A 27,279-nucleotide genomic window follows, 5' to 3' on the forward strand; every position below is an offset into this window, starting at 1 on the left:
CTCTTTCTTCATCTTGTCTCCTTCTCCTTAAGAATTCAGATAAATAAAGAAACTGTGTCTCTCTTCTCCTTAGGTTTGGCATAGACTGCCAGACAGTCGAGTCCAGCTCCGACACGGTGGTCCCTGCCTACAGCCAGACCCGCCGACACTGCATCTTCCAGTCCGACCTCCTGCTCTTCAGCTGCGCGGGCGCCCACCCGTCGCTGCAGCGCGTCTGCCCCTGCCGCGACTACATGAAGGGCCAGGTGGCGCTGTGCAAAGACTGCCTATAGCAGCAACACACAGGCTGACAGGAAGGGGAGGGGGGTGGAGGGGACCCCACTTTACAGAGGAACCGGGCGGCGTGCGGAGAAGCAGCGTGGATGAAGTCTAACGGAGCAGCTTCGTGAGTGTGTCGAGGGACACGTGCACACACTCCAGGGCATCAAACACACCAGAGAGAAGCGCGTTCATGACTGCAAACTGTCATTATATTTATTGTTTTCGTGAAGCGGTCCTGCAGCCAAACTTGAGCATCTGTCACCCCTCTGAGTCACCAGCAGGGGGCGCTGCCAGTCCTGGAAGCAGAGGGACATTACTTGAATCAACAAAGGGAGTCGCCTTAGACGATAAAACTGCAGCTAATCAGCTCTCTGCTGCCCCCCCCCCCCCCTGGAGACTGCACACATCAGAGACTGCCTGCCTGTGTGTGTGTGTGAGTGTGTTAAAGTCACTGGGGCAGCACTTCCTGTCAGCCTCCAAGCCCCGGCCCCTCCTCTCCTCCTCCTTCTCTTTACACCTGTTTATTCTTAAGGTAGGTTTACACTGGACTGGCATGCCTGAGGGCACAAATCCCTGCAGACACGACCATATCTACACACACACACACACACACTCACACACACACACACACACAAACATGGGGGTGCTGCCCCCTCTGGCTTAAGAAGAACCCAGTTTTACACTGTACCCAACTCGCTCCTCCCGTCTTGGACAGAAGCGATGACATGTAACGTTAGGAGTCTCAGTTTTTACTCCAGAAGTCAGATCACTTCACAACGCATCCTCCCCTGAAGTGAAGTGGTCTTCAACCCCCCCCCCCTTTAAAGGCAGACTAATGCAGCTGTGGATCCGCCACAGACACGGTCAGTCTTTTGAGTTCAACACTTTGATTTAAAGCTATGAAGAATCCTACGTTTGTGTTTGAAAAAAAGAAAAGAAAAGGCCAGTGAGAACCCTATAAATATTTTCTTTGACGCCAAAACCGGATCAGGGAGGAGTTTTTCCTCCGTCACGTGTAAAGTACGTGGTGATGTGTGTCGTCGTAGATCAGTAACAGTCGTCTAGAGCAGCGTTAACACCCAGAAGCAGCACGGCCTTAACGGCGGCGGCGAGGTTTAAGAAACGCGTCCACGCTCGTCCACGCTCGTTCACCTTTCACTCACACAGCAGCTGTCGTTTATTCCAAGTAACTGTAAACAACAACATGCCAACAAAGTGTTCCCGCAACACAGAAACCTCCTCGTATGATTTCAGAAGACAAATTAAGTTAGTAGTCCTTGTGGTGGATGGGGGAAAATGCACTACTTTAATCTATTTGCAGATTTAACATTATATTAGTAACACTGTATATTGTTCATATGGGTTTAAAAGTTCTTCTTTTTTATTTATTTTGTATACAAATCTTTATCTCTGTGTTTTTGCTGGAAATCTTTTTTCTGTTTTTTATTTATAGGAAAGGTGTCTTTCTTTTTTTGTTTTTGTTTTTATAGATTTTTATTTATGGATAGTAATTTAAAATAATAAAAAAGCTTATCTGTAAGTGTATGATTAAGAGAGGGGCGTTGTTCGCTGGCGTTCGGCGAGGAGAGAAAATCCAATTTTCGAATATTCATTAAAAAATTTTTTTTAACTGATTTATCCTAATTATTCAAAAGAGAATGAAATTGCAGGAAGTAACAAGGAGTACTGGTGAGTTGTGTAATCTCATGGTGCAGATGTACAGCTGTGCTCATAAGTTTACATACCCTGGCAGAATTTATGATTTCTTGGGTAGTTCCTGTTGTCTTGATGATATAAAAAGAGTAAACACAGTTGTTTGACAAAAAATTTGCTTTCCCCAACCACTAACAATGAGTGAAAAAAATGTTTTTCTCTTATCATTCATATTATTTGAAAAAAAGGCCAAAAAACCCACAAATTCTGCCAGGGTATGTAAACTTATTAGCACAAGTGTATCTTTAAGGCTCAAATATGACTCTTAAATACAGCAATATAAATTTTTTTGAGCAATGTTAAATCATACAAAATGTCAAATTAGTATTTTTGTTTTTAACATTTATGTTATAGCATATATAGGGATTGTCCAAAGTGATTATTTTGTAGTTTTCTAAACAGGAAGTGAAAATCTGACTAATACAATAGTCTAAAAGTAAGAAAACATTCATAACAGTCAAAATGTAGTTAATTTGTTTTATGCAGTTAAACACAGCATCTCAGATTCTGTTGGTAAACAATGTTAAATTGGTTTGCAGAGCTTGCACCACAATTCTTTAATATAAGATATGACACTAGGCCTCTTTTTAAAACTGACATTTCATAACAAAGGCAACAAGTTGTGACTGAAGTCTGTGGTTAATTTCCTCCTCTGATTGAAATTCAAGCAGCAGCGAACACACCCCTCATATTGTTGTGAAAGCCAGCAGGAGCCTCGTACACTTTGTGCTTTGATTTCTTTTCTGTTTGCACAAATTCAGCCTGACCGGCGCCGTTTAGCTACATTACTCTGTCACTGTGTCAGCTCAGACTGTTTGTTTTGTTTTCCTTTTTTTTATTGCTTTTTATTAACAGGTCAGTGATCTGTCGCCAAGTTATTGTTTCTAACAACATGATGTGCCTTTTTCATGCTTCAGTTTCCTTCCACTCCTGTTTGAGTATCGGTGGGCTGCTGTGCACCCGGGTCAGATCAATCTGTTAGAGCACCACACTTTGGGGTAGTTAACTGTGGATTAGATCTAAAAGAATACTGACAGTAGATGTTGGTGTCAAGCTTTTTAAAAAAGTGTGATTATAGTCTAAATTACCAGGATATGAAATGTTTGTCAGTAGCCCCTCGATGGTTTACGTTTCACAGCTCATAACGTCCAGCAGTGATTCAATTCTAAAGACTTTTACAGGTATGTGTTTTGCACTCCTCAGATTAATGCAGTCTTTTATGTTCTTTCAGTTTCAAGGTTTTATTGCCTTAAACTGATCACATGCAGCATTTTATGTTTTGCTGCGTTTTCTTCTTAGGCTCAATCTGTGACGCAGTCAGAAGAAAAGTCTGATTTAAAGAGCTGTCATGAAGGGAGGAGGTTCATGATGAGTTATAGTTGTGTTCATGTCAACAAATTCTAAACACCGTCCTTGATGCTAATGTAACTCTCAGCCCAACATTCGGTCGTTTCATTAAAGCTCTTATTTCAGCTGGTCTTCCTCTTGCAGGAGGGACTAACACTTTAAAAAGTGGCCATCTTGTAAAAAAATTACCACAGAAGCAGCAAATTAAAGCAATTTGTTTCCTTTTTTATGAGATTTGTCAACTTAAGATTTACAGAATCATCACACTTGATATTTTTTTAAATCTTGGGACTAGTGGAGCTTATAATGGAACCATGATTTGATGGAAAACGTTGGCTTCAATGTTAAAATCTGAGCAGCTATGATGTTCTTTTGTTTCAGCAAACGCCTTATTTACTTTGTCAGGTTTCTTCAAAGCATGCTGTCCATCACATTATCAACTGTTCCTTTTTTTCCTTGAAATCTTGAACGCCGACACTTCAGAAAAAAGTTGTTACTTTCATCACCATATCTGTCTTTGTTAACCTCAGCATCGAATGTCTGCACTGTAAAAGAAACAAAAACACACAAACCTGCTTTTTAAAGCCGTACAAACATGTATCAATCTTTGTTTTGCAATCTGTGTTCTGAGCTGGTGATGATTGTGGTGCGAGCAGCGGAGGATGAATAACACAATGACAACTTTTTGTTTGTTTGTTTTCACAGTCCTTGACGAGTAAGAGGGATATAACTTTATTTTTAAATAAACCCTTTTTTCTGTGACAAAAGGCTCTGACTTTTTAATATTTGTGTTTTTCTTTTTTGTACATCACAGCGACACAGATTCAGTATTTACACCAGCACAGAAAGTAGTCGTCTGCTGAAGTTCCACAGTGTGTGTGTGTGTGTGTGTGTATACATGTGTTTATGTTTGCAGCACAGTGTTTATCACGCATCGGCACACTTTGAGAAGAATTATGTGCTTGTGATGTTTTTCTCTCAGCACATAAATAATGTTTACAAAGGAATTCCCACCAGATATGACTATTAAAAAACATCCTTCATGTGCCTCAGAGTATTATTCTTCTGTGCTCAACGTGTGCCTTCGCGAACACACTGTAGTCCCAAAAGTGTCCCTTTTAAATCCTTAAAAAAAAACACCACTGTTGTACTCCTTATTTGGGACCACACATAACTCATCACAGTAACACAATTGTGCGCTATATAAAGTAGTTTTACAGCACAGTGTACATTCAGTCACAGTCACTGCAGCAACACACAGATCCAAGGGAATATTTATGAACCTCACCTCACGCCTCCCGAGAATAAAACTGACGTCATCTGGTTACATTCACGTTTTACAGTCACCAAATACTGATCAGACTATTTAAGGCTTTGGAGTACAGAAGGAGAGCACATGAGATGGGTGGGAGGTTCAGCAGCCAAACTGGAGAAATTAAAGTAAATCAAGAGGTCTGACTCAACAAGTTGAATATTGACCTGACTGTTGACCAGAACCAATCACTGGCTTTGGTTTTCCACATAGAAACAAATGCAACATAGTGATTGAAATGGACCTGCTGGATACCAAACTGATGGCTTTTGACTTCGACCTATGCGCCAAAAGTTCTGTAAGTGCTGGAAAGTTGAATCCTTCACAGTATTAGAAATGTTTTATAAATTGCACTGGATGTGGAGTCTTCACATTCACAAGCTTTGTAGACAGGTGTGGTGTAAAGTGGGAGGAAGGAGAACTGTTAGCACTAAGGTTAGAGGAGATTTTCAGTCATGGTTCTTTTGTCCAAAAGACTGTTTAATCCAGTGAATGAAAAGTAAGAGATAAAGATCCATGACTGAGAAGCTGTATTGTAGTGCTATGCAAAGACTGAGGCTTTAAAAACAATCATTGACCTGTATATGCAAGGTGTAGACAATCTTCTCAGTAGGCTGTGTTCATAAACCTAGTGGAACATTCAAATAAATTCATGAGAGTGGCAAGTACCTCTTCTGGTCAGCAGATGGTGCAAGCTGTTAAGAAACAAACAGCACAGAGGCAGTTTCAGCAACTTCCTGTCTGTTCTGTCTCAAAGACCTGGAGCTGAGCAGGATCCTGACTGTCTCATGTGACTGGAAACCAAAGATAATATTTGAAACAGGTCCCACTCTAGGCTTTCCTGCCTCCTTACACAAGAGTCTAGAAAATATTCTGAACAGCACAGAACATGTTACTAAACCGCTGTGTAAGTGTGTGTGTGTGTGTCTGTAGTCTCCACTCCCCCAGAAGAGACATGGAGTGATACATCCTCTCAAGTCTTAAAAAAGGTAAAACACCAACTACACTCCACTGCTACATCAGCTACATCAATCATAGGACCTGACACACTGCAACATTTTATAGCACAGCTGAGCAAAGGCCTCTAGGAACCATGGGAAAACAAACTCCTGTGTTAGGGATAACTGAGGTATCTTACATCAGCTGGCTGTACAAGGCTGTACACTCAGGGTCCAAATGTCCTTCATGTATACCCTGTAGTTCAAGCTTGTCTCTGTCCTTTCGTCTACTGAGTCAACAACTTTTTAACTGTTCTCTCTATCTTATAAACCGGACGACCTCATTCACTGTTAAAAGACAGATAAAGATATATATATATATACATTAAATTGTAAAACACTTAAAAGGTACCAAGATTCTCATTCTCTTAGTTCAAATTTGAAAACTGGAGGGTTGTTTAAACACAGAGGCCTCCGTCAGCAACCCGAGGACTTAATGTGATTGTCTGAAAAGAGACTGCTGAGACCAACCTCCCGGTCCCCCTTGTTATTAAGTCTGTAAGCCCATGTTCATCCCTCCAAAAATCTCATCTGCTCCTTTTTTTCCCTTCCTCATCTGTGGTCCTTCATTCAAAACGCTCGTAGTTCCTGGTTTGCCGGACTCGTGGGACCATGTCCACCAGCAGCCTGCAGTGACAGACAAAGAGGACATGTCAGAAAATTGATTTGTATCACGAGTGCATTGATTAATCGACTAAAATCGATGGCATAATTAGTCGTTGGTGATGTCATTGTTTAGGTTTTCATGCTTAAGACTTACCTTTTTAATCTAGCTTTTAATTTGGAGTAATTCATTTTTAGCCCTGGACTGCATTATTATTATTTGAATCATTGCTTTAACATTTCTATATCTTATTTGAAGCTGCAGTGAGGAACTTTTGATGTATATCAATGTTGGCGCCCCATTTATGGACAAAGTGATACCTCTTATCTCTTGTTCTGTACATGCAAAGTAGTGTTTTCAACAAAAACCTCACCCTGCTGTCTTTTAACACACAGATGTACCACTCAATGTGATTATTTGCCATGAAAACAGCTGAAAAAGGGTGTTTTTAAAGCCAAATGTCAATCATGTGGTTTGACTCCTACCCCCTCTGAGTGGTTTAAGGCATTAAAAATGACAACAGAGAAGGTGTCAGTGTTGTTTATGGCTTTGTTTGCTTTTGAAGGTCATACAAGGGCATCAGTGTTGGTTTCAGTCTGTTTCTCAGCTGGTGAAAAACTCCTCATAGTGCCTTTGATTATGTATTTATCTATTTTATTCCCTGTATTCATCTGATCTTGTCAATGCTACCTTATTTTTAACTTTTCTTTCCACTCTTACTCATTTTATTAATTTTACTTTATTGATTTTATTTTATTTTATTGAATTTATAATAATGCCTGTTTTTATTTCACCATTGCTGTTGTTTTCTGTCTCTGTTATTCTGTGAAGCACTCTGGGCTGCATGTTTTTATGAATGAAAGGTGCGCTATAAATAAAGTTGAGATGGAGTAAGACGCCTTGCATTTTTACTATATTTGCATGAGAGCTCCGCAGGTGACACACCAGCGTCCGGGAAGCAACAGGTAAACAGAACAGCAAAATAAATCCGGACGGAGTGAGACATCTTGTCTTCACCCTATCTCTGCAGCGTGCTGCAGGTGACAATCAGCGTCAGGTAAACAGAGTGAAGCAGCATGGCGGCGCCGGTGCGGTGTCTTAAAATGTTTGAATTCCGGGACTGTTGGACTCAAGGCTGCAAAGAGAAGAACTACCTGCAAGATCTGGACCCCTGAAGTTGTGACGGAGGAGCAGGCGAGGAGATGGCACAGTGGCAGACAGCTGAACGGTCCGAAATTAAAGCTACACTATGTGAGTTTAACGTTTTCAGTCCCTATCCTTCTCTCTCCTTCTTACCTCTTCCTTCCTCCTTTCCTACCATGCAGTGCACATGTAGTTGATCTAGGTGTATGGAAAGACTCCTTTGTTTTGTAAATAGCAGGTGAACTTTTGCATCGCCTTTGCTTGTTTTGGTTTTATAATCAGATGTGGTCAGGCGCAAAGGACTCTCTCTCTCTTAGTCTCCTCTATCCCTCTTTTCAACTCCAACACAGTCTCAACAGATGTGTGTCTAACATGAGTCTGGTCCTGCTGGAGGTTTCTGCCTGTTAAAGGAAGTTTGTCCTTGCAACTGTAACTTGCTAAATGCTGCGAGGTGTAATGCACATTAAGTAGAAGTCAGACTGAGTCCAGTCTAGACCTGCTGTTTGTTGTGATTTGGCGCTTTACAAATATTCCTTAATTGATTAACTGGAAGGTAGCATATTGCTATCTTGAGGAAGCATTGTGCCATGTGTTGTGGAATAATACAAATGGGCCCTTCATTAACTTTGTGTCAAAGTGTGGTAGTTTGAGGACTCACAGTTAAAGCTCCAATGGTTTTTTTTTTTAACTGTTTCTGAAATGGCTTGAATTTAACAGTAATGCCTCCATATGACCCACATAGGCAAAAAAATAACTGAGGACTGACTTCTTTATTGTTATTTTTAATGCCTGCAACCAGTGTGAGGGGTTCGGTGTCAAATCACTTTATCACCACTTACTTGACTCCATAGGCGAGGATGACCAGACCAATGAGGATGCCTATTGTCCCATCCAGGTACCACACACTGGGTTCATGCTTAAACACTTCAGCACTTATTAGGATGGAGAACCCCATGATCCCGCCCACCAGAGAGTTAAATCCTGGAAATAGAGAGACAAACAATCTTAAACTATCAAATAAAGAACAATAAGTGTCTTTTATTCAAGTTTAAGTCAGTGTGTGTACCTACCGTCAGTGATGAGGGCCCGGCTGGTCAGTATTTTCCCCAGCATGAACTTGATCACAGACAGAATGAGGCACAGCAAGCCACTGATGATGGCCACGCTGAACAGGAACCCATCCTGAGGGAGACAGAGAGGAGCACAGATTTGATTTGACATGACGTGACCGCAGGAACTTTACCCAGGGACTAGGGGCTTTACCCCTGAACTATGTGCGTTTCAACTGGTGGACCCAGGGTCTAAATTTAGTTCAGGGGTAGTTAATCTCCCCCTGAAAGCTCCTGCTTGGAGGGTAGTATTTTTCAAAGGTCCTGGGACTTTCAGGGGCAGTGCTTGTAATGCTGAACGTGTCTGATTGGTAGATTAACTGTAGTGTTTTTAGTTCAGGGTTAAGTAGTTCTTGGGGTAGAAGTAGTTCTAAAGGTCGACTACTTAGGGTTGAAATAGTACCATGAGATCCTTGACGTATTGATATGACAAAACAAATAATAATTCTGCTTCATTTTAAGATTGCTTTGTAGTCAGGCCTTCAATGTAAGTTCAGTATGGATGGATGGAGTCGAGGTAGGGATGGATGCAAGAAGGGAAAGGGAGCTGCAGAGCACTCAGTGGCTCTGCTGCAGCAACATTAATATTGCACTACGGCCTTGGAGCCATGAAAAGCTACTTTGGTGAGCTCACAGACATCAAAGAGGCGATGGAGTGAAAACCTCAGCTTGCTGTAAAACAACCTGAGTCAATGCGGTGACTCAGCTGTGGAAACAAAGTCTCAATAGCACATTATCATTGATAGATGGGATACATTCTTCAGCAACAAGGACATATCTTCCACTTCAATGATCATCATCTTTCTATGGGAGTTGGAGGTTTTGAATTGCGGACTCTAATGGAGGCTATTAGGTATCATAACGGCCGATAGTAAAGTAGTAAGCTGTATTAAATGGACTCTTAGATCACCGTACCTTGTTAGTTTAAGCAGAAGTGATGTGGCGTTCCACAAGAATCAAACCTGCGACCCTTGACCTTTCTGATATGTTACCAAATGACATCAGCAGGTGGTTGTTGAGGTTTTCCTGCATGCTGACGATTCGATAAGCAGAGAAAGATCTGGTTCTGATAATTGGCTTTACTACCAAAGTCTGAAATTAGAATTGCATCACAGCATCTTCATAACTATATATATATAAATAACATGAGTCTGGTCCTGCTGGAGGTTTCTGCCTGTTAAAGGAAGTTTGTCCTTGCTGCTGTAACTTTCTAAATGCTGCAAAGTGCTCTGCTCATGGTGGATTAAGATGAAGTCAGACTGAATTTACTAGACCTGCTGTGTGTGTTTTTAACCACTAGAGGGGCACCTACACAAGTTCTTTTTATCACATGTTATCCTTCAGAGAGGAAGTGCATTCCTGTATCTTTCATCTGCATCTATCAGGGCACTGTTGCTGTGTTTTATCAGACATGTAGACACCAGGGGGAGGCAGCGATTGCCAATGTTTCCTCTTGCTCTCCACACATGCAGAGAGGTAGCACTCGTGACATATAGACCCCGCCCTGCATGTGAACACAGTGCTTGACATTTACATTTGACAACCAGAGATCCTAGGGCAGAATATGAAAACGGTACAAAGTGTTCTTCTGCTTTTCAGTGGGGGGAACAAAGAAGTTAATGACTGCGAGTGGAACAAACTGACACAAAGCAACGGGAGAAAAGACAAATCTGGTGTGAGTGAGTTCTGTGAGAAGATCAGCACCTTTTTATTTAGACATCCTCCTCTCCCCTCTTTCCATCTCTATCCTTTATGTCCTTCTCATCTCTGCAGACCTAAGCAGCTTCCAACCTTAACCTTAACATTTAACATTTCTTAGCAAGAAGAAGGAGAGGTAGGGGTCAAAGTAAATCTCATTTGCAGTATTGGCATACAAAGGGAGGTGATAAAGCACAGGTGAGATAAACACACTACCTATGTGAACTCCAGTGACCCCGTCTGATAGAACAAAAGTGTGTGAGAGAAAAAGTACCACAATCCGTCTTCCTCTCTGTTCCCACAGTCTACCTTTTTTGAAGCCTTGGTGCTCAGTCTGTCTGTCTTCCTCGCGGCTGCCAAGATGAATAAAAGGAAAACCCACTTGGTCCGATAAATCGATGAAGGATTTGGGATTTTATTGAATTATAAGCCTAAGTGAAGGGAAAACTCTGCTGTGTCATCGCAGGGATATTCTTTCATGCAGGCAATTCAGGAAAATGAAAAATGTGATTCAAGCACATGAAGCTATGCTGTTGATTGTAGTGTTTGTTAGAGAAAAATCTCTCTGTGTGATCTCTGAAATAGATTTCTCAATTGTAAATACTGTAGCAAATATGGAAGTTATTAGGATCTTGTATTGATTCAACAAGCTTTTAGCTAACTTGAATGTGTTTCTCATGGACTTGTTCAGCAGATACAGCTTACTCAGTAAAGCATGTTATTATTTATTAGCCAATTAGACAGAAAATGACCAATTTTTACTCATCCTCACTGTGTTACTTTCAGGTCTTTAGCAGCAACTCTACAGAGGTGACTGCTCCTCTGCAATGTGGTGATGCAGCTATTCCAGGAAGTGTGAAAGCGAAGGGTCTTCACACTTGAGATTTGTGACATTCTTCATCCACCATCAGCAAGAACCAGGTAACACATTCATCACACACATAGTTACACGTTATAATAATAATAATAAAAACACCTGTTGTATTGTGACGGCTGAGAATCCTGTTTTAAGGAAACAAATTAAAGCTAATGCAGAATAAATGTCTAAGTTGAATGTATCTTGAGGTATCTTCCATGTCATTGTTTTCTGACTTGTTGACCCGTGTCTTCACAGTCATTGGAGAAAAATCCACCGTGAGCAAGACAATAAATCCAACGTTAAAGACCAGAACCAGATATCCTCTGTCAGTCGTGAATAATATTTGTGTTTCTTGTCTTTTTGGACACTGCCAATCAAACAGCACCCACACAGCCTTGATGAAGCATGATGTTGTTCATATATAACTAAAAACGGTATTGTTTGGACACCGTCAATCAAACGGCTCCCACACTGTCTTGATAACACATGATGTTTTTTTTGTATATGACTGTAAATCTATTGTTTGGTCACTGTCAATGGAACAAAACCAGTCTTGATGAGGCATGATGTTTTTGTTTAGAACTACACATTCGATTGTTGCATATTCAGAGGAAACTATTTAAAATCAAAACAGATGAAGCCAACGTCAATGTTAAATAAAAAAAACATGAGTATCCTCTTTTTGTTCTCTTTCTAATGGAGATGTTTGTTGTTGTCCAGCTTAACAATCAGAGTTTAAGGACTTGGGACTAAAATACAAATATAGATTCACTCTAATAGTAATGTAAAAAACATTGCTGACAAGTTAAAGGGACAGTTCAGTTTTTTTTGTGGGGTTATATGATTTAATTGGTCAAAGCCTTGTAATATGGGTTATCAATACTTTGTTTCAGCTTGTTTATGTCTTTTGTTAGTAATAAGTGGGATTATGTTTAATGAACAGGTGGTTCTGCAGATTATAACCTTCCCTTGTGTTGAGTCCTGCTCCCCCTGTCAGGATATTCATTTGCATAACCTTCCAGTCATCATACATAACCCTTGACTTCTTTGTGATTTATTTTGCCTGAAGGAAAAGCACACAGCTAAACCCTTCCATCAATTACACAAAAACTCCTCTTTCATAACTTGGCCTCAGTCTGGCCTGACCCACTACCCCTTCCGTAACCATGAAATGGCCAGCACTGCAAATCTAGAGCCAGTTCAAACGTTAAGATAGGAGCATGTTTGTGCTGAATTAAAGTGGAAGCACAAGATAAACAGGACTCTTTTTGGAGGGGTTCTAGTGAAATCCTCGTCCCTGGCAGATTGGTGCTATTACAGTTGTATTATGAGATAATTCCCAGACTGGACAGAGTGCTTTCGCTGTCTGGTAAAGCTTTAAAAACAACCACCAAATCCACCGAAAATTAAACCATACACCAATTTTTGGGCTCAGCACCCTGAACCACTTCTGTAACCTGCTGTAACCCTGTTTGACTGTCTGACTAGAACATCTGTCATGATGTCCCTCATAATTTTCCCTTAAGTGCTTAATCTGTCCCATATGGTGGTTGCCTTAATCCAAAGCGGTTCTATCGTTAGTTTGAATCAAATTTTGACCCCTGTTGAGGCAGATCTGTGTTTTTGCACAGTGGTGTATACTTTGAATCCATGAGACAAATGTGGTCTTAGAAGTCCAAGATTTATGTTAGTACTTACCACTTCAGGTAGCAGCCTTGTGGCCAGGTCATGGATGGCCTTACCCACAATGCACAAGGAGGACAAGATGAAAACCACGCCTAGAATAACACAGGCTCTGCAGAGGGAGAGAGAAAGCAGACCCATTAAAGACAAGTTAATTAAAGTTGTTGCTACAGCTACAGCTAAATACATGCTGCAAAACAAACAAGCTAGAGTTAGTGTTATAAGTTTGGCTGTGGAGTAGTCAAAATCTCCACTATACTTCCCAAATTACTGCACACAGTTCCCAGGACTCAAGAGCTCCAGATTAATTGCAATATAACAACTCTGATGACCTTTTCAGGCTTGAATTTTTAATGATACAGGCTTAAATAATGTCTGAATGAGTAGACATTCAGCCTCTTTATTATGCTACTCTATGTACATCCCTACACCTTGTCCTCTCTCTCTTTCAATCTGAAGGTTGGAGGTTTGATCTAAGCTCCCACAGTCCACAAGACAAAGTGTCCACTGAACTCCACGTAGCTCGTGTTTTTTTCTAAGTGGCGTGTGATTGTGTATGAATGGGATTAGTTAGTGGTGATGGGCACTTAGTACAGCAGCCTCTGCCATCAGTGTATGTGCATATGTGACATGCAGGGTTAAAAGCACTTTGAGTGGTTGTAAAGACTGGAAAGCACTACACAAGTTCAAATCCATTAACCTTTGTTTCTCTCATAGTACATGGCCATGAGTACCTACAAACATCTGTCATGTCTTGTTTAGCAAAATACCTTGACATCAATTTTGCATAATGTGTACTTTACACCATCATCAGGTCATTATTGAGTGAAATAGCAGACTTTTTTCACATAGATTCATGGCTAATATTGGCATTTCACCTGTAAGCATAATATCACATTTCTAAAAAGCTCATTGTATCCTGCTTCCTCTTTGGAACATTACCCTCCCAGAGTGAAGGCTTGCTTGTGGTACCTCAAGAGTAGTATGGGAGGTAGAGCCTTCAGTTATCAGGCTGCCTCCCTTTGGAATCATGTATCTGTCAGAGCGTGGCTTAACACATTTTTTGTTGTTGTAAAAGTTAAAGTTGGAGCTGGCTCGGGTTTGTCTTGCACCAAGCCCTGGTAATGCTGCTATAGGCTTAGACTGTCAAGGGACCTGATACACCTGTGATGAATTGGTGCTATTTAAATTGAGGAATAACCACTGTGAGTGCCTGATTGATTGTTTACATTGGCGTTTATCTCAAAGTACCACTGTTGTTAATATTATAAAGTATGGCCTCACAGAGATGCCAGGATGCCTACAGACTCTTTAGCCTTAGGAATTATTCAGGAAAGCTTATTGGACACTGTTGCTTCTTACGCCATCATGTTTTCAGTTTCTAGAAATTTCTGGACTTTATCATAGAAAAGGTTGCTTCTAAAACCGAGTCTTCCTGTTCCCCTTGAGTAACCCCTAAGAAAATATAACTGATTCATGGGGGGGGCGTTTATAAGGCAGCAGATGTCCTTAAACCACCTTTACCCAATTAACAACATCCAGAGGGAGACAAAGAACAACAGGAGCATATGCCCCGGTCATGCACGGCTACCAGTCTGTGTGTTTTAGATTCTGAAGTCTGCTCCTGAACCACACTCGGTGTCAGGGTTTTTTGACTGGATGCGGTAACCAAGGCAACCCCCAGCATCAGACTAAGAAGTCTGCAGGAGGACACACACATAAGCACACACACCACGGGGGGCTCTCCATCCACTCTGACTTGCACCCTGTTGTTTCTAGGGCGCGAGGTGAAACAACAACAAAACAGCGAGGGGGCTAAAGATTCTCACATCAAGGGTGTTATATCAATATCAGCCCGCTAGCATCTCATTCTTACGTTTGCAGCATGTGAAGAGAGGTGTTTTTGTTTCTCAAGGCTCCACATTTCAATACGGGGGATTTATCTTACTTTGACATAACTTCAGCTTGTTACCTTGGAAACTAGCCTAGACCCAAGCATCACTACTCAGCCACATCTCCTTTATTAGACTCAGAAAAATAAAAAATTTGAAGGACAACTGAGGGTTTTGTGTGGTGTCAGTGCTTTTTCTCAGCGGTCATAGAAACACACTTGTGCATCCGTGTGTGTGTGTGTGTGTGTGTGTGTGTGTGTGTGTGGGTGTTTTGGTTGTTTACGTCTGTGTTTGTGTGATCCAGGAGAAACTCTGTCTCTAAGTGAAGCCAATTACAGCCGGAGAATCTTCCTGAACTTTGTCCGAATTCTCCAATTAGCCGCTGTGGTGACATAATGAGCACTGCTGTTAAATACTGGCTTCATGTTGGAAGTTTAATAAGAAGGTTTAACACTCTGAGAGCTATTAATTACTCACCCTGCTGATAAGAGGAAGATGAACTGAATAAAGTGAGCTGTTAACGCTTTAACAGGTTTTAATGCAGGGGGTTTTGCCTCTGCAGCCTTATTAGATCTGAGTTGACAATAAACTGATGCTGACTCATGTTAGCTATTACCAAACTAGAGCTAGAAATTAGAAATGTGTCTTGTAAGTGTCAGATGTGTTGCAGATCTCGCTATCTTAGCCTATCTAGTCCCGGCAGACGTGGATCTGGTTCTCCTCATGGTTTTTACCTTGTGACAACCCTGGGGCTTGTCTTGCTGTGTTTGTGTCTCCCTATTTTTTCCCCCTGAGTAGTAGGTTGGCTAATCAGGCTGATTGAGCCCACCTGTCTGGACCTGCTCTTTTCCTTAAGTATCTTGTGATAACATTTGTAATGAATTGGCTCTAAATAAAGATCGATTGATTGATTGATTGATTGATTGATTGATTGATTGATTGATTGATTGATTGATTGATTGATTGATTGATTTCCTGTTTCACAATAATGAAGCTCTATAATGAGATGTGACTCACAGATGAAATGATGAACATTTTGTGGGTCGGTAAAGTCTTCTTGTGTGTTCATGTGTTCCCAAAAGGGGACTGAATGAGTTTCTATTTTCTGTAAAAGCTGCTCACTAACTGGTTTTTAATTATCTACACCTTAGAGTTAATGTCTTTGTGACTGTATCATCTCCAGAGGACGTGATCTTGTCGGTCATATCCGTAGCAATTAGCAGTTCCTCTGCGTGTAATCGTACGTGTGGGGATGTGTGTGAGCATTTGTTGCTGTTCTAACAGATGCTCTGGTGTTTAGGACAGAAATAGAGACTACTGTTTCTCATCTGAATCAAAGAAGAACAGATGCTCTTTTGCTTTTGGAGTTTCCATTACTGCATATTTGCTCCAGTATCGTTAGGGCTCATCTGAAATCAACAGAAGAAAGCGGCACACAGCCACATTTGTCTCCACTGGGCTTTCTTTCTTTCTCTCTTTCAGTCACCTGCTTACTGCCAACACTTGCACCATTCAGCAGGCTCTGAAAAGCCCACCTGACCTCGACAAATGCACACACTCTCACACACCCTTCTCAGCCAGGTACAGATAAGACGTGAGGCACTTGTCTGTGATCGGTCCCAGCGGGCTGAGGCTGACAGAGCTGAAGAGACCCTCTGTTTGACACACTCCTCAATCAGCACAAAGAGGACCACACATGACACAAACAAGTGTGTCGTGTCTGTGAGTATTCTTTCGCTGCCAGAACAACACGGCTGATGAAAATAACTAGAAACAGTTCATTTAACACAAGCCAATTACACTTCAGTACAAAAATTCATAGCTTTAAAGCTCCACTGAGCAAACCAGACCATTAGTAATATGATTGATTATTGATTATATGATTGATAGCTATTTTTAATGCATAAACTGTTGATGCAGGGTAGGTGTCAGCTGCACGCTGCATAAAAAACCCTTCTCTACATTAATTATGACACTGTTTCTTCTTTTTTCAATAGGACAGCTGAAGAGAGACAGGAAATGTGGGGAGAAGAGAGAGGGGGAAGACATGGACCAAAAGGCAGAGGCCAGGAGGCGAACCTGCAACTGCTGCTACAAGGACTAAAGCCTCTGTACATGCGGCGCCCCACACCACAACTTTTACAGTAAGTTTGATTTCATTTGTAATTTGAATTTTACTACTTCTATTACTCACATGTACTCCCGGTGTGCCGAGTGGACAGCTGCAGCGTTGCTGTACCTCCACAGTACAATGACCGAGGACAACACGTCCAGCGTGGCGTCAAACTGTGGAGCAAACTCAGACCTTTTAGATTCTTAAAAACAGCCGTCATCCTGCATTTAGTTAAGTGAGAGCTTAACAGGTAACTTACCGCAAATCCAAAAGCTGAAGCACTGTGACGCATGATGGAGACAGCTGGAAAGAAAACAGAGAGAGGGAGACACTGAATATCAATACTGATGCTACAGTGAAACAATTCACTCTCCACTCCTTCTATACTTTTAGACTTTCCTCCATATTATTTCTCAGAAATGCCTTGTCACAGTTTCTCGCTTCAATCTTGCAGGGTTCATTTGCTTCTCTTCTCACACTGTTGTTTGCTCACTGGAGATTTTGTGTGCTAGAACAATGAGATGAAAGTCATTTTGGGAGGATTCTGACAGCAGGGTGAAGATTGTCTGCCTCTGCTTGTGTACACAAACAGAGAAAAGGCTGCTTCTAAATAAAAAACGATAAAATGAGACAATCATAGCCTCATTGTTCAAGTCCTCTCCTGTTTAACTGCAGTGATGGATGATTATCATACGGGTCCAGAGGTGCTTTTTTCATACCAATTTGCTTCTCTTGTTTCTATCAGCGTGTGCTGCAAACCTGCCAAACAGGATAAGATGCATTCTGTTGACTCAAGTAATTTCGTTATCAGGATATTGTGTCTCTTCTCTGTGTCTCTTTTGGCGTTATGATTGCGACTTGTAAACATTGGGCCACAACCCCTGTGTGTATTCTCTGCATGCACCTGCAACGGGAGGGAGTGAGGAGACAGACAAAGGAGTAAAAGATGCAGAAAGATAGAGGGGAGGAATCCTCTCCTCTCCTCCCTGGTTTATTTTTAGCGTGAATCACTGGGGGCCAGCCTCTTGCCTCAGAAACACAGCAGTGTCTCCGCTCCGTGCTCCCCCCTCAAGTTGCTCGTTTTCATTCTGCTGCAAGGATAGGGAAGTCATAACTCTCCACTCTTCCTTATTTCATCATCCTTCTTTCCATTTTCTTCTACATTGAGTTACTGAGCTGAAGGTTCAATCTTATACTTCCCCAGATAAAACTGAGAGCAGAAAAATGATGCAGCCTTCTGATGCTCCTGCAAACACTTAACTGCGTGTGGACAAACCTTGAATACCAATGAGGAGGTGGGAACTTTCTATTATGATGAAGGTATGGGGAGTGCAGCAAGGAAGCAGGATCAACAACTGATTGTAGAATACAACTTTGGCTCAAGTTAGCAAAAGCTACATTTGTTTAATATGACAAATTTTGACTGTGAAAGTTGGATATATGCGGTGCAATGGTTTGGTGCAAAACCAAAGGTAACCCAAATCCAAGGTCCCCACATGGACTGGAAAAAGGTCTGTGTGGGGACCGTTTTTTGACAGTGGTGACCGTTGAGTCTACTTTTGCTTCCTGGATTTTTTACTCCTCAGTGATTGCGTGCCCTACCCTGGTCTATTTCACCTGTTTCGTGTGATGACCCAGTTTGTACTTAATCTCTGTGTTTCCTCTCGTCTTACCCTTGGTGTTTGTTAAGTTGAGTAAGTCCCTTGGTCTTTAGCCTTTGTGTTGTCCCTAAACCGTGACACCATCGTGAAGTAGCCCTGTCATCTAGTCTCGATCCTGAAAACCCGGTTTCAGCAGGTTAGCTGTCGTCCAATACGGTAAACAGTGACACATGGCGTTCCTGTGTGTGTTTGTGCATGTGTCAGCCTGTGTCAGCAAAGCTCTGCGATATTTTTAATTACATAACCAAATCAACTCTCTGAAATTTCCTCAACAAACTGAACATGTGCATGTCTCATTCGGTGTTCTTGTGTTCCTGCAGTTGCAGGAAGGTGCTTGGTAGGCGATGCTATATGTGTGTACATGCTTAGCTAGAATTGGGCGGATGGTGTAACATTCAACACCTGTGTGGAGAGAGTAGAGAGCAGGTCTTTATTCTTTTAAGTTCTCTCACGTCACCTCGCTCCGACAATCTTCACTCTACATTCAGAACTGTTCAAATCAAAGTTAAACTCTGTCTTGTCTCTATCATGTTCTTTTTGACTCCATATTTAATTTGGTGGACTGTGAGTGACAGTAGACTGAGGCCAGCTCTTCATGTAGTCCCAATGAATGACAGCAGGAAAAGAAAAGTCTTTGTCTCCACTTTCTTTACTTATCTGACTCACTGTCATCTTCACAATCAGAACTATAGACTGCATAACAGGAAGGACAACATCACTGCTATACAGAAGTGAAGCCAAAACATTTAGAGCCTGTTTTTCTGAATTAACAAGATAATTATTTTGGCATAACAAGGGAAAGGTTTTTAAATATAATAAAATAATTCCACCTTGGTTTTTTTTAATTATTGAGGATTTTTTCTCAAAATAATGAATGATTTTTTTAAATATAATTTGCTCTTTTTTCTGATTTAACAAGATTAATTGGAATAACAAAAAAAGTTATTTTAAATAAATAAAATCAACTCTGTTTTTTCTGAATAAACTAGATAATTATATTGAAATTATGAGAATAAAAAAAAAATTTAAATTTCTATTTTTCTCTGATTCAATGGGATAATTATTTGGGAATTAAGAGAAAAGTTATTTTAATTTTAAAACAAATCTGCTCTGTTTATCTGAGTAAACAAGATAATTATATTGGAATAATTAGAAATTTTCCTGATTTTTAAAATTGCTATGTTTCTCTGATTTAACAGGATAATAATTTGGGAATTACGAGAAAAGTTGTATTTTTTAAATCTGCTCTGTTTATCTGAATAAAATATTTGTATTAATACATTATTTTTATTTTCTCTGAGTTAACAAAATAATTTGCAGAAAGTAGTTTAAAAAATCTGCTGGCTGAGATTATGTGTCACAGTAATTAATCACAGTCTGATTTTATAAGGATCAATTTTTCCCTCCATGTTGATGCATAAAACAAAAAATATTATTGTATATTATTGTATATTTCATACCACACTTCATTAACGATTTAACTCATCTCTCTCTTAGGCACACACGCTGGCCTCACTGGAAAGACTGGTTCCAAGGGGGCAGAACTTCTGTCGTTTTACTATGATAACTATTTGTACAACACTCAATGTATACTTTGATATACATGCTGAGTGACACGCCTGACCTTTTCCTATAGCATCTAAGGTGGAGTTTCTGTTCAAGAAAATAAATAGGTTGAACCTTCTGTCCTTGTTGTAAGTATGGTAACAGAAGGCAAATAAAAATTGACAGCTGTTTGAATGAAGGTAAACAGAGGAGGGAGGGACTGTGTCACGCATCTGCTAGAGTTGACAGAGCTTAGAGAAAAGAGGGTGGCCGCTTCTTTTGTGCACATGTGAGGGAATGTGAGGTGAGCATGTATGTATATATGAGGTGTAAAAAAAAGAAACACATGATAGGGCGTCTTTCAAGAATTTTTCAGGCGGTAAAGAACTAATTTTCAAACAAGATCTCCCTGTGAAATCAATAACTGGTGGTCCAGAAATGCCAACTTCTCCACCTTCATCTCCTCTCTCCTTCCCTTTACTCCTCCTACCTCCCTCATTAGAAGCAAAATTGCGTGTAAATGAATCTGCCGCGGCTCTGCGGTTGTCAAAGCCGAGCCCAGCGCTTGGCTAATTGGCTCCCAAGAAAGCTGGTTGGATGTCAGCGGGGACAGAGCGGGCGCACACACACTCAAATATGAGGTCTCTTGCTTCCCCCGTCTCCCCCATCCTCCATCCTCGTCACATCTGACAAGAGATACTGGGGGGGGGGGGGAGATAACACCCCAGCCCAGCTCTGGGTGTTCGTACAGTGTTTCTGCGGCAGCTTTATCAGTCAAACACTTTGTTGTGAAGGTTGTTTGTACAGCTAGTGAACTGATGGTGTTTGTTTCTTTGTTTTAAAGAAGGCTCCATTAAATATTCATTCACTCATTGAACTCAAGTCTGCTCGACATATTTCATTCTACAGAGGCAGGTGGACAACAAAACCTTGCTTGAGGTTGAGTTTATGATGCCTGAAGCTAACTGACAAGAGAGTCTGCTTCAGTTATAGTCTGAAATCATGAGCTCCGTAAGTTAAATCTCCTGTAGGGAGTTTTTATCTGGTTATAAAAGAGACTGTAATGAATGCTGAAGTGTCTCTACGACCTTCAAAAGCAAACAAGACCAGCAGCAACTTGTTAGATTAGTTCTACATAACTTTTTGTTATGTCGAAAAACTGCAGGCGGGGGTAGGTGTCAGTCAGATGTTAGTGGTATGCTATCAATGCAGCTTTTTTTTTACATTTTCCATGCCAGTGATTGGTTTTAGTGTCATAACTGTGAGATTTGTTGTTAGAAAACATGACTGACACATGCCTAGGACAGAATCCACAAAGACGTAAGAGGTAGCGTCAGAATTAGCACAAACTGTGAGTTCCCAAAGGAGCTTTAAGCAGCATGGACTACTTGTCATTGTTGACATGTCCAATAAACATGATAGATATCCAGAGCAAGCCTATAGACTCAAAGCTGCACCTGCTAGCATAACAGAAGTTCACAACAGTCTCTGACATGCTGCGGGAGCCTTATGCATGTTGGAGTCATGCTAATGTTTTACAGGGTATGTTGCCCAGCAGCTATCATTCTGTCAACATACAGAGCTGACAGGGAACAGCAGCAGGTGGTAGTGGATGGACTGGCACCCTGTAGGCAGCTGATAGGCCGACTTTACATCAAGCAAATAGAGCGAGCTAATGGCAGGCTGTCGCACTAGCTCAGGCAGGGAACTTAATCTGCAATGATGCATCCTTCCGTCCCACAATCATGAAAACGAACCCTCCTAATGTGGCTGGCTTGAGGATATCCCTCCCTGACATCCACCTTTGGGAGTTTCATGTATTATCTCATCACTCCCCAGATGACTGCATGTTTAATAAATCAGTGAAGAGTGATAAAGTCGGTGCTGTGAGTTGTGTGACTGAAATGTTCAATACATAGCTTCTTTGAAATGTTGTTTTTTGAAGGATGGAAGTCCTCGGTTTAAAATGGTAGACTGCATAAAATTAGAGTAAAGAACACTAACCTGCAGTTTTCCTGTGTGAATGCTTTAACCATATACTATGTGAAAAGATATATAACATGACAGCTCCACAAAAGTGAAGCCCTCTACTGACTGGCTGCAGTGCAAATCATAAATCCTGCCTCCTCCATGTGAACAGATGAGACTAGGAAATCAATCCCACTCCAGCATAGTTTCTGTCATTACACCTCCCACATTCAGAATAGTGTGGGACTAGTTTCTACAGTTTTCAATGCATCAACCTGTCTCAGAATGGATATAGCTATAGCAACTTAACACACACACAACACTGAAGGAAGCTTTAAGACAGGCCAGTCCTGTCCCCTTTTCTATAAGGGTTTCCTTATCACACCAGGAAGTGGGCAAAATGTTTTAAAAACACAGGCAGAGCACAGGAAAAGGCTCTGATTTCTAGAACAAAATGTTTCCCTTCGTCACTCCAACAACTCACTGGGGTCCTTCAAGGGTGACTTATGCAGAGCAGCAACAGTTTGAATTCTAATTGTCTTGTTTGGAGTCCATCAACAAGCCTCTAATTAAATATTGAACCGCTGGATTTACGGCAGTCCTCTGATTTCTTCCTCTCGACTACACGCAGGTCGCTGTTTACTAAAAAACACTGACACTACTCGGGTCTCATTCATCTCTTCCTCTGCTTGTTCCAGCGTTTGATTTGCATGCAGGGCCATGTTTCATTTATGAGCAGAACTAGGAAAGATGTGACAGGCGAGGGGTGCCACTGCAGACCCACTGAGATGTGATCCAAATGACTAATGAAGATATTTGCATGAAAAGATGCTCAGAGAAAGGAAAAGGTCTGCTCGCACATGTGGGAAATCATATTGCGCGTATTATTTATTCTAAAACACATCTTGAGGTGATATCTTCACCATCACAGGAAGCTCTCCTATCTCTGCATGTATGCAAACCACGGTTGTTGCGATCAGCTACACTGCAGCAGAGCTTGTTCTCCTTCCATGTGCATCTGTCAAGCACTAATCTGCGTTCGCTGCAGAGGAGGGAGAAGCATCAGTTGAATTTTGCGACGCAGATCTTTGAAATGTCTTCAAATCTTACAGAAACTTATCTTCCCTGCCTACTCTTAATCTCAAACCCGGGAGTGAGTCATTGCATCCACACAGGGGTCTCATCCTTGACAAGGCAGGAAAAAATCACAGCATTTGCAACAAAGACAGGTGCTCGAACTTCTGTTGCCTCTTCAAGAAAGAATACTTCAGTGGCAGATGAAAGATTCAAGGTTTAATTCCCACTCCTGATGCCCCGTGTTGCTTTCCAAACTGCGCTATCAAAGCAGTGTGCTAACATCAATCGCTCGTCCTTCACTTTGTCAAGTGTTGGGGTTTAATCCGGCTGTTGGATGCCACGGTAATTAACAAACCTGTCCTCCAACTTGAAGGCCAAACAGCAAGTATCAGCACTTCTTGTGAGTGCATCACTTTCTGTGAGTCAGAGGGGGAGAGAAAAGAGAAAGACTCACTGAAAGCCACGATGGCCAGGATGATAGTGATGCCGATGGAAACCCAGGACACCCATAGAGCTTTCTTGCGGTAGCTTTGCGCTTCATGAGGCTTCAGGCGCATGCTGCTCTCCAGAAGACCTGCGGACGACAACACGGGGCACAGATATGAGTCAAAGAAAGGGATAAGGTACAGATAGATGAAAGGCTCTTCAGCTGGTCCTGGCAAAGAGAGCACATCTCTCCAGTATAAGCTTCTCTACACTGGCTCCCTGAAAAGTCTAGAATAGAGTTACCTTGAGTGTAGCTCTTCAGAAAAACCTCCATATGTCTCAAAACCTGAGTTTAAGTAGAATTGAATTATGTCAAATTATTAAAAGTTGTATGGGAGGTAGAGCCTACAGTTATCAGGCCACTCTCCTTTGGAATCATGTGCCAGTCAGGGTCCAGGAGGCAGATACCCTCACTACTTTTAAGAGTAGGCTTCAAACTGTCCTTATTGATAAAGCTGGAGGCTTATTCAGGCTGGCTCAAGCTTGGACCACCTCCTAGTTATGCTGCTATAGGCTTAGACTGCCTCTATCTGTCTGCTTGTTACTAACTTAAAATCTTCATGTCGATGTAGGTCTTTCTTGGAGTCACTGAGCTCCTTTGTCTCGTAGGTTCCTCCTTTCCTACCCCTATTGTAAATGCTAATATTAGACCTGTTGTTGTTGTTGTTGTTGTTGTTGCTGCAGTCTGTATCTAATCATCTCTCTCTTTCTCTTTATCCCTCTTTCCAAGCTCAACACAATCTCAGCAGATGGCTGTCTAACGTGAGTCTGGTCCTGCTGGAGGTTTCTGCCTGTTAAAGGAAGTTTGTCTTTCTCACTGTAACTTGCTAAATGCTGCAAAGTGTTCTGCTCATGTATGGTCTTTGTACAGTCTAGTCATTTTCTTTCATGTAAAGCCTCTGAAGCTAACATTAGCACACTTTAATGATGCAAACATGTTGATATTTAGCATGCACTAAACCCATATAAATGATAAACTGATGCACTTTTCTAGTCCTCCGACCACTCAAACCACTTTCACATTACATGGCAAGTAGCTGCGATGTAAAGTGCAAATCAATACGACCTAACTCAATTCACACACTCCTGGCTGTACCGCCTGAGGCAGTTTGTGGTTCAATTTTTTGCCCAAGGACACTTCACATGTGGACTGCGGGAGCTGGGATTGGACCGCCAACCTTCCACACGAGAGACCAACAGCTCCACCACTGAGCCACAGCCGCCTCAGAGTACAGGGTGGGTTAAGTGGGTTGTCCACTCACTGGAAGGTTGGCTGTTTGACCCTTGACTCCTTCAGTGCGCAAGTCAAAGTGGCCTCGGGCAAGATATTGAACAATAGTTTTTGAATGAGTTGAGACACTCTGGTGAACCTGTCAGTATGTTGATGGTTGTCATAGCACATCTGTTAACTGGATTAACTGGTTCCTCTGAGTCGCTGCCGTAGACATATGTGTGTCTAACATGAGTCTGGTTCTGCTCAAGGTTTCTGCCTGGAAGTTTGTCTTTGCCACTGTAACTAGCTAGGTGTAATGCTCATGGTTGATTAAGAAGAGATAAGATCAAGTCCTGTCAGTAAGAGGGGACTGGAGTCAGATCTTTCTAAACCTCTACCTCACTGTTTTGTATTCATCTGGGACTTTTCTCAAGTCTCGTTCTTACTGTTAAAAGTACTGGACCTTACATTGAGAGTCTTAAGAAGTTAAGTAAATAGCCGCGTCTGAGAAGTTTAAAGATAAACTGGTGGAACTGCCAACAAGAAGTCGACATCTGAAATGTGACAGGGGCACAAAAAACTGTGAGCTAGGATGTAGGGTCCATAGATTAATCCATCAAATTACTTGTAAAGCAACATCAGAAATTACTGACGTGGTTTATGTTCCTGGAAATAGTACACATACTTGTATTTTTTGTTTCATTAATAATAGTATACATATTTGTATACATATTATCAAACATATATTATTCATTTCCTTTATCCAAGAAAACAGTTGCAACAACTTTCCCAAATGTTCCCCTCTTTTGGAAGTCCATGAACTTGCAAAGGCTTGAATGTTCTTGAATTATTACATCAAAGGAACATTATGTCTGTTTGACTTTTGCACAGAGATTAACAGGATTGTTCTAAGAAGAGGTTCAGCAGCCCTAAACTAATCAGTCAGTGTTTAAAATATTGCTCAAATTCACATGATGTGTCTGCATTTCAGTGCTAACATACTTCTGAGTCCTTAATAAGAGATAAACCTGCCACTGTTGTGCAACCACCTGCCTGTGGCTATCTTCCCCAAAGGAAAGCTGCTAATTTATTCTCAAAACCTGTAATCACAGCAGAGCTTTAGGCTGAATGCTGATAAGTGTTTCCTGCATTTTATTCCCTATAATAACATTGACAGTCGCATTAAGGTGCCTTTAAAGTCATAGTTGGTTGCAGAGTTAAAGGGCAATGTGTATATATATATATATATATATATATATATATATATATATATATATATATATATATATATATATATATATATATATATATGAGATTATCAGAGCTATTCAGACTACTTGAATGAATACAAGACTCAACAGAGTCACATACACAGAATAACAATATCAGGCTGCTCTCTGTGGTATTACGCGCAATGCGCGCCTTGGCGACTGGGCACCCTCAACTTTCATAATATCTCGAGCTTACCTCCGTCGTCTAAGCTGTCTGTAATCTTCATCTCCTGGTCCATCTTCAGAGCCTCTGCCTGACTTTCTGTGTTGGGCTGCTGCTGTTGTTGCTGGTCCGGAGGTTCCGTCTGTTCGCACTGCCCGTTCGCCACCTTAGGGTCCACTGTTACCGGCTCCGGGACGGTGTTGGGGTCTGGCGGTGTGGAGTCCGTCATTTTCTCGGGGAGGGTTGCGGTTCCAATGAGGAACTCCAAAAATGTCACACCTGGGCGAGAAGTGCGGTCTTTGCAACTGGGGAGAGACCCAGAGACCGAGAGGGAGGGAGGGGGTGAGGGAGAGAGAGTCCTCTTCGCGCAGGGCTGCAGGTCCACCGGGAATTAGGAGAACAAACGCCCATTCGTCAATTGAAAAACACTTAAGAGTTTAAAATAACAAATATGACATGATATTTATCCTGAAGTAACCAGTTCTAGTGAGTTTAAGCCCTCAAACCTGATACCCGAGTCGAACAAGCAACAGAAGAAAAATCCTAGCAGGTTCCAGTTCTCGACGGTGTGTCACCCCAACACCTGGATGCTAATTGGATTTCCTCGAAAGAGGTCGCGAGACCTGCGACTAATACTGCTTTTAGTTGGAATGATTGTCCCTCCATGATTCCCGTAAATTAGTTGCTATGTTACAAATGATACCTGATAGGCACGTGCTATGCTGCTTTCCCTGAATACTAAACAATGTTAAGGTTTACTAATAAAGAAAAAGAGACATAGAGGGGAAATAGCAACACAGATATAGCAATATAGAGTGCTGCATTAAAAACAAATATGTTATGATTGCAAGGCTATATGTTAGTGTGTATTCTTATTCAGGGCTAATATAGCAACACTTACACTTCACATGCATCTATTTGGATAAAGCACTAAAGGTTTGAAGGACTTTTCATTCACCCTAAGTTTTATTCTTTGTCTTTGCTTCTATCTTGTGGTAGAGAATGAGAATTACAGGCCACAAAAAATCAATCCACCGACTTCAGACTGCAAAATGCAGCAGATAGATAATTATAATACAGTATATCTTTGCCATATTATATTATGTTATATTACATTATTATTGTAACTGAAACTCATTTTATCATAATCATAATCACACCAT

General features: G+C 41.3%; 2 protein-coding genes and 1 long non-coding RNA gene across 4 annotated transcripts in view; 2 read left to right on the forward strand and 1 right to left on the reverse strand.

The window, feature by feature from the left end:
• Positions 1-4,088, forward strand: part of mgat5 (alpha-1,6-mannosylglycoprotein 6-beta-N-acetylglucosaminyltransferase) — a 69,096-nt gene extending 65,008 nt beyond the window's left edge. The window contains exon 17 of one of the 2 annotated variants that reach the window (XM_034678115.1): positions 74-4,088. In XM_034678115.1, coding sequence (XP_034534006.1) covers positions 74-272 — 199 coding nt within the window. In that variant the 3' untranslated portion in view covers positions 273-4,088. The remainder of the gene's footprint in view (positions 1-73) is intronic. The other variant, XM_034678116.1, reaches the window with a different exon arrangement.
• LOC117808398 (transmembrane protein 163-like) lies at positions 4,038-26,819 on the reverse strand. The gene is made up of 9 exons (XM_034678128.1): positions 26,623-26,819; positions 26,150-26,489; positions 23,438-23,557; positions 16,992-17,035; positions 16,814-16,905; positions 12,743-12,839; positions 8,449-8,560; positions 8,218-8,359; positions 4,038-6,258 (listed from the first exon to the last, which is right to left on the reverse strand). The coding sequence occupies exons 2-9, from the start codon at positions 26,343-26,345 to the stop codon at positions 6,198-6,200; spliced, it is 864 nt and encodes a 287-aa protein (XP_034534019.1). The 5' UTR covers positions 26,346-26,489; positions 26,623-26,819; the 3' UTR covers positions 4,038-6,197.
• LOC117808399 lies at positions 7,245-11,723 on the forward strand. Its single transcript, XR_004630295.1, has 3 exons — positions 7,245-7,486; positions 10,972-11,106; positions 11,300-11,723. It is a non-coding gene; the product is annotated as an uncharacterized LOC117808399 (long non-coding RNA).
• Positions 26,820-27,279: the final 460 nt, after the last annotated feature.

The sequence above is a fragment of the Notolabrus celidotus genome, chromosome 24, assembly GCF_009762535.1.
Source record: "Notolabrus celidotus isolate fNotCel1 chromosome 24, fNotCel1.pri, whole genome shotgun sequence".
NCBI classification, from domain to species: Eukaryota; Metazoa; Chordata; class Actinopteri; order Labriformes; family Labridae; genus Notolabrus; species Notolabrus celidotus.

Excerpts from the sequence above, each read along its gene's own strand:
- LOC117808398 (XM_034678128.1), bottom strand. The coding sequence starts at position 26,345 with ATGACGGACTCCACACCGCCAGACCCCAACACCGTCCCGGAGCCGGTA. Across the intron at positions 8,561-12,742 it reads CAAGGCTGCTACCTGAAGTG|GATGGGTTCCTGTTCAGCGT; the intron begins GTAAGTACTAAC and ends TGTCTCCCTCAG. Across the intron at positions 8,360-8,448 it reads CCGGGCCCTCATCACTGACG|GATTTAACTCTCTGGTGGGC; the intron begins GTAGGTACACAC and ends CTCTATTTCCAG.